Genomic DNA, 18527 nt, shown 5'->3' with positions numbered 1-18527 from the left:
GGCACCATACTAAAATGTAAGCAAAGACAGCACACTACAGATGCTGGGAATCTGAGTTCTGATGGAAGATTATCAGCCTGAAACATTAATCCTGCTTCTCACTCATTCCACTGATGTTGATCTTTTAGGGTAAACCAAATAAACCAACTCAAAAGAACTTAGGGACAAAGGAAAAAGGGCAGCTCCCCAAAAGGAGGGGGAGCAGCCCGAATGGAACAGAAGTGCAAAGGAAACTTCAAACATCAAATCATGTGATTATCGGGGTTTATAATGCACCCCAGCCCCTGCGGTGCCCAACGAGCGCGGAAGGCGTCAACTGCGCCCACGGACACCGCATGCTCCCTCTCCAGGGACACCTGGCCGCGAACGTAGCTGCGGAAGAGGGGCAGGCAGTCGGGATAGACGAACCCCCCCCCCCCCCCCCAGTCGCCCACTGCCTGGACCTGCCAATGGCGCGTTTCGCCAGGCCCAGGTTTCCACTGATGTTACCATATCTGCTGAGTATCTCCAGCACATTCTGCTTTTAAATGCAAATACAGGCGTTTCCTTATTTCACATTTAGATCAGTTCTAATTAATGTGTGCACTCTTCAGTGAATGTTTTTTCCACAAATATACTTTATTCATTAATCTTTGAGAACATCACAAACATTCCAAATGGCCATCACACAATAAGCAGTAATATTCAGGTTCTTTACATACATCAAGTAACATTGAGATGTTTCACTACAGTAAAGGAATATTTCAGACATTTTACAATGGTCTTACAAATGTTGCAAAGTTATTTTAAAGGTTGTCTGCATAGAAAATGTTGCACTCCTGGGTGCTTCAGTACAACTGAGATGCATGTAACATTCACTGCCTGCATTCAGTGAGTCATTTGGCCCAAGAAGGTTCTGCTAGAATCATAGAATCCTTACAGTGCAGAAAGAAGCCATCTGGCCCATCAAATCTGCCCTGACCACAATTCCACCCAGATCCTATCACTGTAACCCCACATATTTACCCTGCTAGTCTCCCTGACACTGCGGTCTACTCTACATTGGAGAAACCAAATGCCTCTCCGAGGGTGACCGCTTTGCTGAACAACTTCAGTCCGTCCGCAAGCAGGACCGAGACCTTCCTGTTGCTTGCCACTTCAACACACCACCCTGCTCTCCTGTCCACATGTCCTTCCTTGGCCTTTTGCAATGTTCTAACAAACCCCAATGCATATTGGAGGAGCAGCACCTCGTCTTCTGATTGGACACTTTACAGCCTTCCTGACTGAACATTGAGCTCAACAACTTCAGAGCGTGAACCCTCCCCTCCACCCGATTTCCATTGATTTTATTCCATCTTATTCATCCATTTTATCATCCTTTTTTCTCACTCTCATTTTTACACTACTCTATTTCAGCTCTCCCTCTTGCCCCCTCCCCACCCTCTCTTTCAGGGCAACTGTCATAATCCCCAGGCAGTCCCTGGACCATCTGTATCGCTGCTCTGCCATTCACACATTCTGATCGCTTAATGGACACTTTTAGCAGTCTTCTGTATTCTCATTTACATTGCCTTTGTCCCATTCCACCCCCCACCCATAGTATAAATCTCTGCTGATTCTCTTTGCTCTCAGCTCTGAAGAGGGGTCATCGAGACTCAAAAGATTGGGTCTATTCTCTCCACACAGGCGCTGTGACACCTGCTGAGAGTATCCAGCATTTTCTGTTTCAGATTCCAGCATCTGCAGTATTTTGCTTTTGTATAAGGGGCAATTTTGCATGGCCAATGCCGGGCAGCACAACGTTTAGCATTGCTGCCTCACAGCGCCAGGGACTTGGGTCAATGTCTGTGTGGAGTTTGCACATTTTCCCCATGTCAGCGTGGGTTTCCTCCCACAGTCGAAAAGACATACTGGTTAGGTGCACTGGCCATGCTAAATTCACCCTCAGTACCCGAACAGGTGCCAGAGTATGATGACTAGGGGATTTTCACAGTAACTTCATTGCACTGTTAATGTAAGCCTACCTGTGACTCATAAATACATTTTTAACTTTAACTCACCCGCACATCTTTGGAGTGTGGGAGGAAACCAGGGCACCCGGAGGAAACCCACACAGACACAGAGAAAGTGGAAACTCCACACAGAGTGCCCCAAGCCAGGAATCAAACCCGGGTCCTTCGCACTGTGAGGCAGCAGTGCTAACCACTGTGCTGCCCTGCTACCCTTGGTTCACTGTGGATGAAAGGTCTTGGAGAGCGACCTTCCCCATTGCTCCTCTGCGGCGACTACCCCAAGCTTTCGTGCATCCCTCAGCATGCAGTTATTGGCTTTGGAATGTGCCAGTCTGCAACACTCTGTCAGTACTCCTTGTACTGGACTCCTTGTGCATCCTTTCAGTAAATGTCGCATCAGCTCTGGCTGAACACTGCAGGTTTTACCACTTAACTTCCAGGCAAGTCAAACACAGTAAGGTAGGGAGAGGAAATAAGCTAGTAAAACACCAACTGGTGGTCCCGAGTGCTACGCTTACTGACATGTATTGCAGTGCGGGTTGTCACTGGGCACCTTCGGCGACGCGGCTTTACGCCGCTGACTGAACCCAGGAACCCCGATAGAGAGTAAGCGCGCATGCGCCTCACTACCAGCTCCGCCCACTCACCCGCACCGACCAATCAGAGTCTGGCAGTATGTCATGCCCGGGAAGCCGCAGCCAATCACTGCTCAGCTTGCGAGGGGGTGCGGGAACGAGCTGTCGCCTGTTTGCGCTCGAGCGCTGGCGACCGTTAGACGGGCAAGTGGCGTCGAGCTGTGAACAGGAACGAAGCGCGAAGGAAATTTCATATATATATATACATATATATTTCTAATAAAACGGGACGCCTCTGGACCGGAGTTACTGCTCTTGTTTTTTTCCTCACTGCCTCGGCGGCGGTGGTGGCGATGCCTGGCGCATGCGCGGGGACGGGCTGCGGGCTGGCTGCGCAAGCGCGGTGAGGCCCGGCACCCCCCCCTCTCCCCACCTCCCCCATCCGAGGCTCCATTCGGCAGGCGGCCCCGGGGACCGTGAGATGAATCACAAAACCGGGCCTCTCACGGAGGATGATGACGGCGGCGGCTGCGGCAGCGACGACGGCGAGCCAGGGCAGCCCGGTGAAAACCTACGACTACCTGCTGAAGTTCCTGCTGGTGGGCGACAGCGACGCGGGCAAGGGAGAGATCCTGGAGAGTTTGCAGGACGGGGCCAGCGAGTCCCCCTACGCCTACAGCAATGGTGAGTGAGTGAGTGAGGGAAGCCGGCCAGCTACACTGGGCACAAACACTGCAGCCTTCACTTGCAGTATTTACAATCCCACTCCAGCACGCTGGACCCTCCACCTGGATACTTAAAGCACTCTGGCATGCTTAACTTAGATGTAGTTTTCAAAAAAAGTCCACCACGGTCAAATAAATGTAAAAGTAAATTACTGCGGGTGCTGGAATCTGCAACAAAAAACAGAAAATGCTGGGAAATCTCAGCAGTTCTGACAGCATCTGTGGAGAGCGAATAGAGCCAACGTTTCTGGGTGACCCTTTGTCAGAGCTTAGATAAATGTGCAACGCTGGTATAGCATTTTTTTTGAAGATGCACCCGAATATAAACACGAATGTCCTGAAAGGACTCCCCGTGGTCATCTTTTATTTGGTGGCTGTCTGTGTTTCCTGATGTATTGTGCGCTTGCTTACATTTGCTATTTTTTGTAAATCTTAACCCGCAATCTATTTAATACTTATAATCCCTATATGAGCTGTTTGCTCCCTTGGAGGAAAGCTGCCGGGTTTGCAAGGGTTCATGATCAAATATCTTGTGTAACATTCATAAAAGCCTCACCTGTCTGCTAAAGTGCAAGTGATGACAAATTCTTCTGCGGCTTTCAAGGGCATGTTTGAAATCTAACCTGGATTAGTATTAGCGATGCGAATATTTATTTTAAAATTTTAAATAAATCACTAATATAAAATGAAAAGTGCTAATCATGTAAGAACATGCTGAATCACATTTATTGTACTCTGCCTTTGGTGTGACAGCTAATTTCTCTTTTTTCATCGAGCATTAACTTTAAAGATCTGTCAGTCGTTTTAAAATCTCCTATGTACTTTAACCGTTTGAAAGGGATATTCTTGAAAGCCTAATTTGTATTGAATGTTGGTGGGATGTTGCTTCTGATTTGTAAGTGGTTCAGAAATTACATGCTGTTGTTTTCTTGGTGACAGACAATGACAATGCATTTCTATTATTTCCAGAATTTGCTTTTGTTGGCTGCTGTGAAAGAATGAATGGCTGTTAATAACCAAGGTGCTTTAAAATTGACAATATGTGATCATTCGTTTTGGTAAATGATGCAAACTGCAAACAGATTCCTTTTAAATATCATTTTATATATTATTAATATGTGAACTGGGAAGCAAATATTTTCCCATTGGAATTGTAGTCTGGAAAGTAAGTACATTACAGTTGGTGAGGTAGATTCAAATGTTTTGAGCTTTCCAAAGGGACTTGAAGGTCCTACCTGCTGACAGAGAAAGCTTCACTGCAGGTACATGGTGTCAAGTAGCCAAGTCACCCACACGTTTCGTTAAATACATATTTAAACTGTTGTATAAATAAACTCTGAATTATTGAATATTTTATTAATATATTAAATATTTGTTCTTGCATATGTCATTGCCCTCAAAGCAGTTTGTTGTGAAACACTTGATGTTTTGAAGTACTAAAGTGCAAGAAAAATGAAAGCAGTTTTTAAAATTAGCTAAATTTAGATTATTGGAAGAAACAAATTTTGGTTACTGATGTGGATAATTCAAGTTTGCATTGATATCTTGCTTAAAGGCTTGGCACAAATGTTATCAAATTAATTTACGTACTATAGTTTTAGTTTGTACGTTCAATCCATTGAGGCAATGTATACATCTGAATAATTATGTGAGACAAATATTTAGGAAACTGCTCTGACTTGCAAAAGAGGATTGATTGGGTTAGCCTGCTAACCGTGATTGGTATCTCTCTGCAACTGTGTGGGGAAACGGTTAACATTTCAGGTTGATGATGACCTTTTCGATGAAGGGTCACCATCGACCTGAAACTTTAACTATGTTTCTCTCCGCAGATTCTGCCTGACCTGCTGTGTATTTCCTCTCTTTTTCTGTTTTTAATTTCAGATTTCCAGCAGTTGTGGTATCTTGCTTTGGAATCGATCCTTGTGTAAAATCAATTGTGACACCCATGTGTTTTTTTTGATATAAAAACAGTTCATTGTAAGTCTTCTCCCTCTTGCTGGGATGACAAGGTGACAATATTTTGATCTTCACTCTGAACAGCTGGCAGAAACTCATTTGAGTAGGACATCTTGCTTTTGTGTGACATTGTATTTTACAACTTGGTCAGAACAAACAATTCACTAATTGAGACAAGTCAGTTCAGGCACTTGTGGCTTTGGAGTTCCTAGCTTATGGGTGCATGTATTTTTTTGGAATAGTGTTATTTTAGTTTTGAATTGGTGTTTTAAAATTTCTGTGAAATGATTGATTTAGTGTATAGCATGTCGTGTGATGATAAATGCAGATTAACCCAATTTGATTTTCAGTTGCAAGTTAGGGTGTAGTTTCCTCAGTGTATGTTTCATAATTATTAAAATGTTTGCAATTTTTCTCTACACGTAACAAACTGCAGGAGTCCACATCGTGTATTTAAATATATACACACTTCTGTAATTTGAATTTATCTAATGATAGGTTGCGCATTCTGTCAATATAGAGGTATTATCTGAACAATTTTCTGAAAGTGTTTTTTAGTCTATGAGAAAATGTATGTAGATTTGAACTGGCTGTGGTAGCCAGCATGATTGAGGAATTTCAAGATGAAAAGTAAGTGGGAATTTGGTGAACTGTACAAGGCTATCTAGGCACACGCAAGCTCACAGACTTCACTTTGCTTTTATCCCTACGATTTTTGCCTTGTGAACTTTACCATTCTAATTTGTATTTTACCGCTGTCTAGATATCAACAAAAAATGAGCTTTGTCATATGGGATTGGATTTTAAATTAATGAGTTTTAGTATAAAATGTGGTCTCAGTTGGAAAAATATGATCGGTTCCACCAAGATATTAACTATCCTATGCATATTATGCCCAAATATGTACGGGTTAGGTTGATTGGCCATGCTAAAATTGCCCCTTAGTGTCCTGAGATGTGTAGGTTAGAGGGATTAGTGGGTAAATATGTAGGGATATGGGGGGAGGGCCTGTGGTCGGTGCAGACTCGAATGGCCGCCTTCTGCACCGTAGGGTTTCTATGATTTCTATGATTATAGTTTTTTTTAAACCTTCTATCTGTGTATCTCCATCTTCCCTGGCAATTCTTCCAGATTGTAAGAAGTTTAACAACACCAGGTTAAAGTCCAACAGGTTTATTTGGTAGCAAAAGCCACACAAGCTTTCGGAGCTCTAATTCTTCCAGATTGCCAGGTAATCAAAGGAACAACATTGTTCATCGTCACTGACTCCCTCACTTCCGTTGTCACTTTTCTTTTGCTAGGTAACTGCATATCAAGTTTAACTTTTTAATAAAATGGGCATGTTTATTAATTAACATTTCAGTTTGTGACAAATATTACCAACAATAACTCATTTTAAAAAATCTGACTTGTGTCTTGGCTTCAATTAACGATTCGCTATTTTCTGGATTTGTGTTTTGTTTGAAAGTATCATTTTTTTAATATGGACAATCACGTGTGGCCATTGCAATATTGTGCTATAGTATATGCAACTTGAGTGTCAGCTGTGATTTGATGGTAACACACGCCCTTTTCTTTGCATCAGTAAATTGAGTTCGTATTCCACTCCAGAAATATGAACTGACAACACTTCAGTAAAATACTGAGAGTGCTGCAGTGCCAGGTACAGTTAGATGAAATGTTGGATCAAGGCCCTGTCTGCCCACCTCAGCTTGGTGCCAACAATCCCATGGTATTATTCAAGGAAGGGCAGAGATGTTCTCTATTGCTGCTCAATATTTATTTGTTTTAAAATTTTTTACTCTATTTTAAAGTTACAAAACCAGTGCACAGAGTGGACCGGGCAAGTCCAAATCCAGCTCCTTGCTTGTTCCAAAAACCTAACTCAAATTGAATCCAATTGATGGTCCCCACAAAAGAGACGTACACTATCCAAGCTGATAAGAAAAGGCATTACACCCCATCTGGGGCTTGATCTGACACTTGATCTTAGCCAAGGCTGAGAAGCAATGCCAATATGCAGTAATTGTCACATTGCTATTTGTGGGGTCCTGCTGTGCTCAAGTTGGCTTGCTGTGTTTCCTACATTGAAAGTATTGGTGACTAATCAAAGGGGTTTGTGGCAGAGACTGAAAACAATGGCTTCACTCTTTCCAGTATTAGAGTCCTCCAGGATTAGATGTTGGAGTAACAAATCAGACACAGGAAGGATTGAGAGTTGAACTGGATGTTGTCAACGAACATTGTATTTTCAACTGATGTCACTGAGGATCAGCATTTAGATGAGAGATATGAGGGCGCCAAGTACAATTCTGCCCCTAGTAGGCCCCTCTATTCCAAGGGGTGTAAGCTTGAGCATTTCTGACACGATACTGTTTTGCCACCTATCATCAGGTCTGGCTGGACCATCTCAATGTTACCAGGCCTCACTGTCCATATTACTAAGGGATTTGGGGATAAATGAGAGAAGGTGGAGTTGAGGTTAAAAATTTTAATGATTGGGGGGGCGGGGGCGAGGAACCAGGCTTGAAAGGCCAAATTGCCACTTGCTCCTATATCCTATTCTCTGCCTATGCCAACCACAAATTCAAATTCATCTTTCATAGCGAAGATAACTCTTGAGCTTCTTTTCTCCTTTAATGTCTTCTCTCTTCCACCTTCAGCTCCAACAATTGCGAGAAGCTCATGGACTTCTTTGTTACTAAGATTAAGCTTATCTGTTCAACTAACTTGGTGGCTTTCCCCTTCTTCTTTTCCAACCAAACCAAACCAGCCCCCCCACCCCCAAAACCAAACCTTTCCCCAGGCTTCCTGCTGGCCCAGTCCTGATCATGTGTCCACCTCTAGTCTCGCTCGCACACTCCTCCCCCATCTCCCCTTTACGCCTTGTCAATTAGCCCAATCAACTTGATTCATTAGTTCTGTGATAGAAGACTATCCAACTTTCCTTTCTGCTAACTTGCATGTAAATAGCTCCTGTCATTAAGTACTATCCAATTCCTTTCAAAACTGCTATCATCACCACCCACTTCCCATAATTACCTTTTATACCCTTTGTTCTTGCAAACTACTGTCTCATTTCCTTTTCCCTGTCAGAGTCTTTGCACGTGCTGTTGTCTCAAAACCATGTCCATCTTTCCCGACTTGAATTATTCTGATTCCCTGCCAAAGCAGCCAGTAGTGGTCGCAAATGTCTCACAACCATGGCCCTGGTCTTTTTTCCTCCTTGATCCCTCTATTGTCTTTGACAGAGTGAACCATATTGTCTGTCTCCAATGCCATCTCCATTGTTTAGTTCAATGAGACTAGACTTGCTTGGTTTTCCTCTTGTCTGTCAATGAGGACCTCGACCATCCCTCTGCCTATTGGCAGAACTCCCTCATAGGCTCAGAAGCTCAGTTCAGGGTCAATGTTCTCTCCACCACAAAAGTGAATGTATTTCCACCTCAGTAATATAATCTAATTACACTGCTGAGTCTCTAAACTGTGCTTTTGTGACTTCCAAACTTGCTGTCTTGGTTTCCTCTCATCCTCCACCTCCACAATATGTAATCTTCAATTCATTTGAACTTCAACTGCCCATGTCCTAAGGTGCAGTAAGTTCTGTTTATACCCGACTCATGTCCTCACTGATCTGCATCGGCTGCCAGTCCCCAACACCTCCAGATTTTACATTCTCATCTTTGTCATCACCCCTCCCTATATTTCACTGTCCTCCCCCCAAATCAGGCTTTTTCTTGACACAGCCATCAGCGCTCATACCTTCAAACTCCTACTCTATATGCTCTGGAGTTTACTGAACCTTTCTGCCTTCTCCTCCAGCCTTAAAATTGCCTTCTTGGTTTGGTGTGCCTTCCAAATGTGCCTCTGTAAAACATCTTGGGATGTTTTGCGACATTACAAGTGCTTTATAGATGCAAATTGTTCGTAAGACCACTTGTGCCTTGTGTGTGCTGATTGTATGTACTTGCATATAAGTGGATCACCCTCAAAATTCTACCCAAACAATCCTCAAAAGAAAATAATTCTTCTGAGATGTGTTATCTTGTGTCCCTGTATCTAACTTGCAATGTTGTCATCAATTTTCAGTCATTAGGACCTTGGATTGGGTGCTGCGTGTAATATTCTAATTAATTACCTAACTTGCCCAATAAAGAAAAGGGACTGCCTGACAACCCTGGCAGCATTGAACACACAAATATGGGAATGTCGGTAGATTGAAGATGGACTAGCAAAGAAATATATTCTTCCCCACCTCACTTCCCAAATAAATATTAGATGTTTTGAAACTAATAGCAAAATTAGAAGTAAGTTGTCAAGCAATGAATGCCCTGTCCAGGAAACAAAGATGGAAGTATGGATAAGCAGCATTGCCCCAGAACTATGAACTATCCAGTAACAATATGGAAACATATTACTTGTGTCCAGATCCTACAAGATAATGGGAGAACACCTATCTTGAGACCCTATCCCCCACATCCTCCTCTCCTACTTTTTGCTCCCCTAATTTCTCCGCCCTTTTAACTTGCCTCTGCTTCCATTTCCATCTTGCTTTCTGCTTGTTTGCTGCTCTGTCTCTCTCCACTCCCTAGTCCTTTCATAATAAAAAAATAGGAGCAGGAGCAGGCCATTCGGCTCCTCGAGCCTGCTCCACCATTCAGTAAGATCATAGCTGATCCTCTATTTCCACTCCATACCCCTTGATGTCTCTTAGTGTCTAGAGACCTATTTCCTCCTCAAATTAATTCAGTGACCTGGTCTCCACAGCTTTCTGTGGTAGACAATTCCACAGGTTCACCACCCATGAGTGAAGAAATTTCTCCTCATCTCAGTCTTAAATAGCCTACCCCATATCCTGAGAGTGTGACCCTTTGTTTTAGACAAACAGGGGAAACATCCCTGCATCCAGTTTGTTCAGCCCTGACATAATTTTATATGGTACAATTAGATCCTCTCATACTTCTAAACTCCAGTGAATACGGGCCTAATCAACCCAATCTCTCCTCGTACGACAATCCTGTCATCCCAGGAATCAGCCTCGTGAACCTTTGCTGCGTTCCCTCTTTGACAAGTATATGCTTTCTTAGGTAAGGAGACCAAAGCCGCACACACTACTTCAGGTGTATCATAATTTAAATAATACTTAGCCATTCTTTTTTTCCTACCGAAGTGGGTAACTTCGCGTTCATCCATATTATACTGCAACTGCCATGTATTTGCCCATTCACTCAACTTGTCTAAATCACCTTGAAACCTCTTTGCATCCTCTTCACCACTCACATTCCCACCTAGTTTTGTGTAATCAGATAACTTGGAAACTTTACATTTGGTTGGTTGATATCTGGTGTGAATAGACGAGGCCCAAGCACTGATCCTTGCAGTACCCCACACTGACCACTGCCTACCACACTGAAAAAGACCCATTTATTCTTCTTCTGTTTTCTGTTTGATAAGTTCTTAATCCATGCACTTTAATTTTACACACTGTCCTCTTCATGGGACTTTATCAAAAGCTGTCTGAAAATCCGAATACACCACATCTATCTGTTCTGCTACTTACATCCTCAAAAAATCTCTTTGGTTTGTCAAACATGATTTCTCTTTCATAAGTCCATTGTGACTTTGTCTAATCTTGTTGATATTTTCTAAATGTCCTGTTATCACATCCGTCATAATGGACTCTAGCATTTTCCTCACTAGCTGTGTTAGGCTAACCGATCTGTAATTGTTTTCTCCCTCCCTCCATCCCTTTTTTAAATAGCGGGTTACATTCGCTACCCTCCAATCTGCTCGGACTGTTCCAGAATCTTTGTACTTGGTATTAACACCATATGGGCAAAGCTACAAGAGATTGATGGGTTAGAAAATAAAAATAGAAATATCAGAAATACGCCAGGATAGGCAGCATCGAAAGAAGAGAAAATGAGTTAATATTTCAGATGTAATTCTGAAAAGCTTTTTAATATGCAGATGATGACTAATCTGTATTTCCAACATCTTGTGTTTTTATTTCAGATTCCTAATATCTGTAGTTTTTGCTTTTGTCTTGATTTTAAATTTAATACATTATATTTTGTTTAGAATTCAATGCTATTGCAATATTTACCAAAACATCTTTAAAAGAAATGTTCATAATATGTTTGTATACGTCATTGTGATTATAGAACAAAACTGGCATACTACTTTTCAGTTAGACCCATTCCATTTGTTAGTTGACCTTGTTTCCAGTATATGTGAAAGAACTAAGAACTGGGTATCTAAAATAAAACTAAATGTGAAGTAGCCCGTCTAGTTTTCAGAAGGAGAAACAAATGCTGGCCAGTGTTGCAGTTTTATCAGAACCTGGGGTTTCAAATGGAAATGTTGTCCTATTTCCCTTCAAACATTGATGACCTAGTATGTGCTTCCAGCTTTTTCTTGTGTTTATTCCTTTTCCGTTTAGTGTCACGATATAAATAACCACATGATGTAGAGCTTCCTAGAAAGAAATGATCACAACACTAATAACGAAAGGCACAAACTGATTTACACACAACCTGTAAAATAATGAATATAAAATATTAATTTAGTAGAATTAGATGCCTAAACTACTTGTTTGTTCTTGCTAATATCAGCTTCCATAAAATGTGTTGCAGCCTTTTTAACTGTTTGCACTGATTCTCTCTAATGCTGCATATTGTTTTTCTCAGTTTTCCGGATTACACTCATTGCAGTAATTACATTTAAAATCACCAGCAATAGGTTTAATATGCAGACCTTTTAAATATTTGGTCATGCTTCCAGCTTTAGAGTTCAAGTTGTACTTTGTGGCTTTTGTGTTTTGAAAGGAAATAACTCTTGACCCCATTAAAATAAGATCATTGTTTGAGGGTAGTAGAGGTCTGTGGAAAATTTGGTTGAAATTTTGTGGAAAAATCTGCAGGTCATTGATTGCAGTAAATCTCTAAACTAACATGTCAAAATTATTTGAGGACTAAAATAAAACATTGTTATTTTCATGGCCTTTTGTTTACTAAATAGACAGTAAGATGATTAACCACATTAATTTGTATTGTTTATTTATGACATAACCACGCTTAAAATAACATTCTTTGTTCAGTAGTGATGGATGCAGCTCCCAATTCCTAACTCATCCAGGCACTATTCTTATTAAATAGTGGGTCAGAAATCCAGCAGTTTATCTGAAAGATACTGTTTATTTTGGTGGTTCTTTGATATGGACTTTGCCAGGAAGTGTTTGATCTGACAGTGTGAGGATCTAAATATATCTGCAAAATAGTATGGGATACGGAGGAAAATCATGGATTCTTATTTTTTGTAACTCTGTTGTGCAGTTTTTGGTTCAGTAGTTTGACAATTGACTGCAAAAGTAAGTATTTGCAAGAGGCTACGGTTATGTTCAAGCTGTTATCAAATTGCATTGTTTATAGGGAGCAGTTAGATATTGTTGTTCAGTATTCAGTTTCACCACTTACGCATATACCGATGTGCAGTGATACGATAAATCATCCTGTCAAGTAGGAGAAATTTCTGTGAAACGTGCTCAAGAGTCCTGCTGTGTTTGGAATAGCAGTGTGTTTTGAGGACGTGCAGCAGATTGGCTCAGTAAACAGCTGAGGTACCTCTTGTAATGTACTGCTGTGATTTGTAAGTTTTTAATTACATGACTCCTGATCTCAATTATCTTTCCCATATTCACATTGTTAATTATGCACATTGTGGACTTCTGTCCATTGGATAAGTTCTCCCAACTTGAATAGCACAAGATCAGCACAGGATTGTGGTTTTAACATAAACCATTACACTCTATAGTCTTTGTCACATTTTGGAACACTTCCACATTGCATAATAGACTTTGTTCGTAGCTCCTAAACACAATTCCTCTATAGCTGTCTATATAGCTGAATACGTGTCAAATGAGTTAATTTGGCACTCTGGTGATTATTTTTCAACTGAGGGAGAAATGGCTGTGTTGGGGAAATTATGCTTTCAGTATTCTTCACTGTGACAGTTAGAAATTGAACTATTAACAAAATAACTTTTGTAGTCTCTGTTTCCTCTGTGGATTAAGAGCAATATCTGACTCTTGATGCTCCATGTCATTACAAATCCTGGCCATTCAGTGGTCATGTAAGTCTTGATAACTTGCATAGTTAACCTCTATGTGTCCTCTTGTCTTTATTTATTTTCAGAAACCTAATTATTTGTACGTGCCAATGCTAAATATCGCACTGAAGTAAACTAGCTGTTACTATTTGTAATATGTTCTTTGTTCTTAGTTTGAATAAGTGGTGTATTTGTTTCAAATGTATGAACTGAAAATAGCTGACTTTCGATTGAGAATCTTCAGCATTACTCTTGAGACCATAAGAGTCCAACCTTTTGCCTTGAGGGAATGCTGCTTAATAGGTTTGGCACAAAAGGAGAGTTTTCATTACAGCTTCAAAAGGTTTTTACAAAACTATGATGGTCTAGGACTAAAGGATTGAGACAAATGCCTCATCTGGCAGATTGAAGCCTTTTGGCATTCTGCTCTCCTCTTCATGAAACATGAACTCCAAATAATTGAGATTTGATATTTTAATCCTACTCAAGTAGGTATACATAATAGGAGCATCTGGCCCATGCATTAGCTTATTTTGAGAATTTTACATTTTCTGCTCTGTTGTGTTTTCCCTCGCTATCCTATTTCCATGCCTATTCATTTATTCCAGCAGATTGTTTGCAATATTTCAGCTTGCTTGGTATTTTGAGGTTTCTAAATTTTACAATTAGGTATTCTTGAAATCTAGGTTAAAGCATTTTGAGAGTAAAGAGAAGTGAATTTAGTGTGGTGCATTTGTCAGAATGGGAGTTTTGTCTTCACATCAGCAAGAATATTCATCATAATAGAAAGCAGTAGGCTACAAACATATTAAAGCTATCTGTAGTACAGGTAATCTGTATGGCAGAATGGCATGGTGGCATAGTGGTTAGCACTGCTGCATCACAGCGCCAGGGACCTGGGTTCAGTTCCAGTCCTGGGTGACTGAGCTTGCACGTTTCCCCTGGGTTTCCTCTGGGTGCTCCAGTTTCCTCCCACAGTCCAAAGATGTGTAAGTTAAGTGGTTTGGCCATGCTAAATTGCCCTTTAGTGTCCAAAGATGTGTAGGATTATTGGGGTAAATATATGGGTTTACAGGGATAGGGCCTGGGTAAGATGCTCTGTTGGAGAGTGGGTGCAGACTTGATGGGCCAAATGGCGGATTCCTGCACTGCAGGGATTCTATGATCTGAAATGAAGCATTTTGTTTGAGAGAGTGCGATTATGTCATAGTTTTAGAATAATTGTACTTCATTTTTTTTGTCTACTTTTGTATGATGCATGAAGCTCTATTATTAGATCACTCTCCTCCTCCCCATTTCTTACTCTGAGGTGCTCCTCCAAAACGTCCCTGATTTTAATTGCTGCACTTTCAGTTACGTGGGCCCAAATCTCTGGAATTCCATCCTTGAACTCTTCTGGATCTCTTTCGTCCTCTAAGACATTCCGTAAAAAAGATTTTGGTCATCTGATCTAATTTCTCTTTATGTGGCTCATTGTGTTTTTAATGAAGACCCTGCAAAGCAACTTGAGACATTTTATAATAATGGCACTATATAAACATAAGTTGGCCACATCAGTCAATCAATTTGTATCATCAGTGCACCATTGATTCCATGTCTTGTATGGTTTTCCTGATGTGGTACCCTACCAATTGAGAACTCCTGTGCTCTTTTGTAAGTACTAATTTGACACTCCACTTGCTTCAGAGCAGCATGAGTCAGTGATACTGACTTCTCTGCTGTTGTGGAGGGAGGAGAGTACAATACTGAGCAGGTGTATTTACACTCTTGTATACTGCACTGCTACTTAGCATCCAAATACATGGGTGTAATTGTATTTGCACAACTTGGTGTCGACAATTTTAAAGTTTGCTTTTACTGGGTATGATTATATTATAGATGTTATGAAGCACAGGTTCCTTGATAGCAACTGAATAAAACTGAATGAAAAATTGTTTGGCATTGTTACGAGGGGGTGACTGAAATTGCAGCAAAAGCTGTCTTATTGCATTTGTGCTATTTATAGATTACGCGGTACAGTTCCTTTCAATACAATTTGTTTGAATTAAGCATAATCTGTACAAAAGATGGGAAAATTTAAGTGCAAGTAGAGTTCCCATAATCATTTGCTAGTTTACAAGATATTTTGCTGGAAATCTAAGGTGATGACTATACCCCAATGGGTTACAAATGATTCTGTATTTTTTTTAAAAACTCAGTAACTAAAATTCAGGGTTACTCAATCGATGGATTGACACTGATTTTAAAATTGTCTTTTTTTGTGAAATACATTTCTGTTGCATTAATCAAACCACAGTTACTACACTTAAAATATACCTTCATATATTTTAAATAAACTTTCAAGCACTGCCTGATTGTGCTGGTTTGTGGAAGATTTTTGACTTCTATGATATACAAATGAGTTTGAGGGGAAGAAAAACACTTTTGAAAATGGGTGCATTGCATACAGAGTGGAAACTTTATCTCTGCATGTTCATAGTTGCAGGTTATCTATTCATGTTTGTGATCTGTTACTACTACACATTTTTAGTTTCTACATAAAAATAACTCATTAAGGAACTATTATTTCTAAGATTTTAGTTTATAACCTGGAACTACAGGAAAGTAATAAATGTGAATTGACATAGTGCTTTTCATGTCACCAGGATATAGCAACGTGCTTCCCAGTAATATATGGGCTAGAAACTGGAATGCGTTTTGCCTGGTTTTTGAGTGTAAAACAGGTGTGACAGTGATACATTTTGCAGTTTGATAGCCGCAGCTCTATCTATTCACACTATAAGTAAGCTCTTACAAACATCAAATGAGATAAACATCTAGTTAATCAGTTTTGGTTGAGAGTTAAATGTTGATCAGTACACTCGAAGGATGAGTGATTAGGTTACTGTGAGGTACACTGGCTGTTCTGTGCATCCATTTGGTAGAATGGGGTACAGCATGTGATCATGCTGCCTTCATTAGGATTATGACAATACATTGTATACGGTTTTTTATACCACTTGCCATTCTGGGCATGAAGTACTACTTGTCCAGTTATTAAAGATTCTGATCTACTGTTGAGTGTTACCTTGTTGGCAATGGCCTTGTTTTGAGGGGGTGGTAGTTGAGGACCAAGTTGAACAATTGGAACCAGTCCACAATGCATCAGGCATTTTCAATGGTACACCATAAGAAATAACAAGACTAGACCATTTTACTCTTCAGGCCTGGTTTGGTAAGATTTTGCCTGATCTGATCGTGGCCTAACTCCACTTTGCTGCGTGCTTCACAACCCTTGACTCCCTTTGTAGATTAAAAGCAGCTCAGCCTTCAATGACCCAGCCTCCACTGCTCTCTGAGATAGAGAATCCAACGATTAGCAACTCTCTGACAAAATAAATTCATCCTCGTCTCTGTCTTAAATGGAAGACTCCTTGTTCAAGATCAATGGTGGACAACCTGCGCCTGGGGGCCACATGTGGCCCATCGGTATTCTAAGTGCGGCCCATGAGACATTTATTTGATCACTGCCCATGCGCACGGTTGCCACATTCTGCTGATTTCTGCCCAGTTTATTTTTTCCTACTGGTATGACTGAAGTGATACGCACGTAAAACAAGGGCAAATGAAGTGAGGTGTGTGCTGGTTGCACATAACATTGACTATGAGAGCCATGCGCTCCCTCTGTATTCAAAGTGTAAATATTTATTTTACCATTTGAAGTTGATAATTCTATTAATAAATGATTAAGCATTTCCTATAACTCGTTATGAAATAGTCGGCATGTATTTAATGTTATTCATGAAGCCATGGTTAGTGAACAAGTCTGATTTCAATCTTGCGGCCCTCTGAGATGGAGGGCCACTCATGCGGCTCACTCACTAGCTGAGATTGCCCATTATTTTTTGGATTCTCCCATGAGAGGGAACTTGCTCTCAGCATCCACCCTGTCAAGTCTCCACAGAATCTTATATTTTAATAAGATCACCCCTCATTCTTCTAAACTCCAATGGTTTTAGACCCAATCTGCACAGCCTTTCGTCATAAGATATTCAGTTCATCTCAGAAATTAACCTGGTGAACTCTGATGTAAGTGTATGCAAGTAAGACCAGGCAGTCTGATTCATTATTGAAAGAGATCAAACAGCTATTGGTAGCCGATCTACATTGTTCCAGGCATCTTTGCATGATACCCTGTCAAGACCATGAACTGACCATTTAACTCATGGCTGTTCGAGAGAACTTAAAATCATAGAATGGCACGGAGACAGGCCCTTCAGCCCAAACTGGTCCATGCCGACCAAAAATAAGTTAACCCCATTTTGCCCATATCCCTCTTAACCTTCCCTATCCATGTTCACAGTAACTTCATTGCAGTGTTAATGTAAGCCTACTTGTGACTAATAAATAAACTTTAACTTTATCTGTCCAAATGCCTTTTAAATGTTATAGAATCATTGTTTTTTTGGCTACTGTGTTTGGCTACATCAGGATTTCCCAAACTGGGTTCGGCGGAACCCTGGAGTTCTAGGAAATACATCCAGGCTGTAGTATTTGAAAAAGAACTAGGAGCAGGAGTCGATAATTCAGCCCCTCGAGCCTGCTCTGCCAGTTAATCTGATGTTGGCTGATCTCATCTCCGTCTTAACTCCACCTTCCTGTCCGTTCACCATAGCCCTTCAAACTCTTAACTAATTAAAAATCTGTCCACCTCTTCCTTAAATTTACTCAATGTCCCGGCATCCACCACACTCTGGGGGAGTGAATTCCACAGGCTCACGAACCTTTGAGAGAAATAATTTCCCCTCATCTCTGCCTACACCTTATCCTAAAACTATAACCTCTTGCCCTACAAGAGGAAAAATCCTCTCCATGTCTACTTTGTCAATCCCCTTTATCATCTTGTACACCTCAATTAGATCTCCTCTCATTCTTCTAAACTCCAGGGAGTATAGGCCTAAACAGGTCAATCTACAAAGCTGTTTGTCCACTCAGACTCTGGCTTCTCCAGAACCCAGCCTCTGATTGGATGAACTGGAATTGGCAAGGAAGTCTTCAAGTTTCTAGGTCAGGGTGACGGGACAATGAAGCGACGTTCAGTAGACAATGGAGTGATGAGGAGAACAGACAAGTTAGGACAACAGGAAGTGGCCATCGGGCGGTTGGGGAAGAAGCCATGGAACAGGAGT

General features: G+C 41.0%; 1 protein-coding gene across 1 annotated transcript in view; it reads left to right on the top strand.

The window, feature by feature from the left end:
- Positions 1-2705: 2705 nt before the first annotated feature.
- The window catches only part of LOC144510538 (ras-related protein Rab-40C), an 83859-nt gene continuing 68037 nt past the window's right edge, over positions 2706-18527 (top strand). Inside the window, exon 1 of the mRNA XM_078240050.1 lies at positions 2706-3253. Within this exon, the coding sequence (XP_078096176.1) occupies positions 3082-3253 (172 nt within the window). The 5' untranslated portion in view covers positions 2706-3081. The remainder of the gene's footprint in view (positions 3254-18527) is intronic.

This window comes from Mustelus asterias, chromosome 23 (assembly GCF_964213995.1).
Source record: "Mustelus asterias chromosome 23, sMusAst1.hap1.1, whole genome shotgun sequence".
Lineage (NCBI taxonomy): Eukaryota > Metazoa > Chordata > Chondrichthyes > Carcharhiniformes > Triakidae > Mustelus > Mustelus asterias.
The sequence above is the reverse complement of the archived record's forward strand: the minus strand, read 5'-3'. Positions and strand labels throughout refer to the sequence as shown.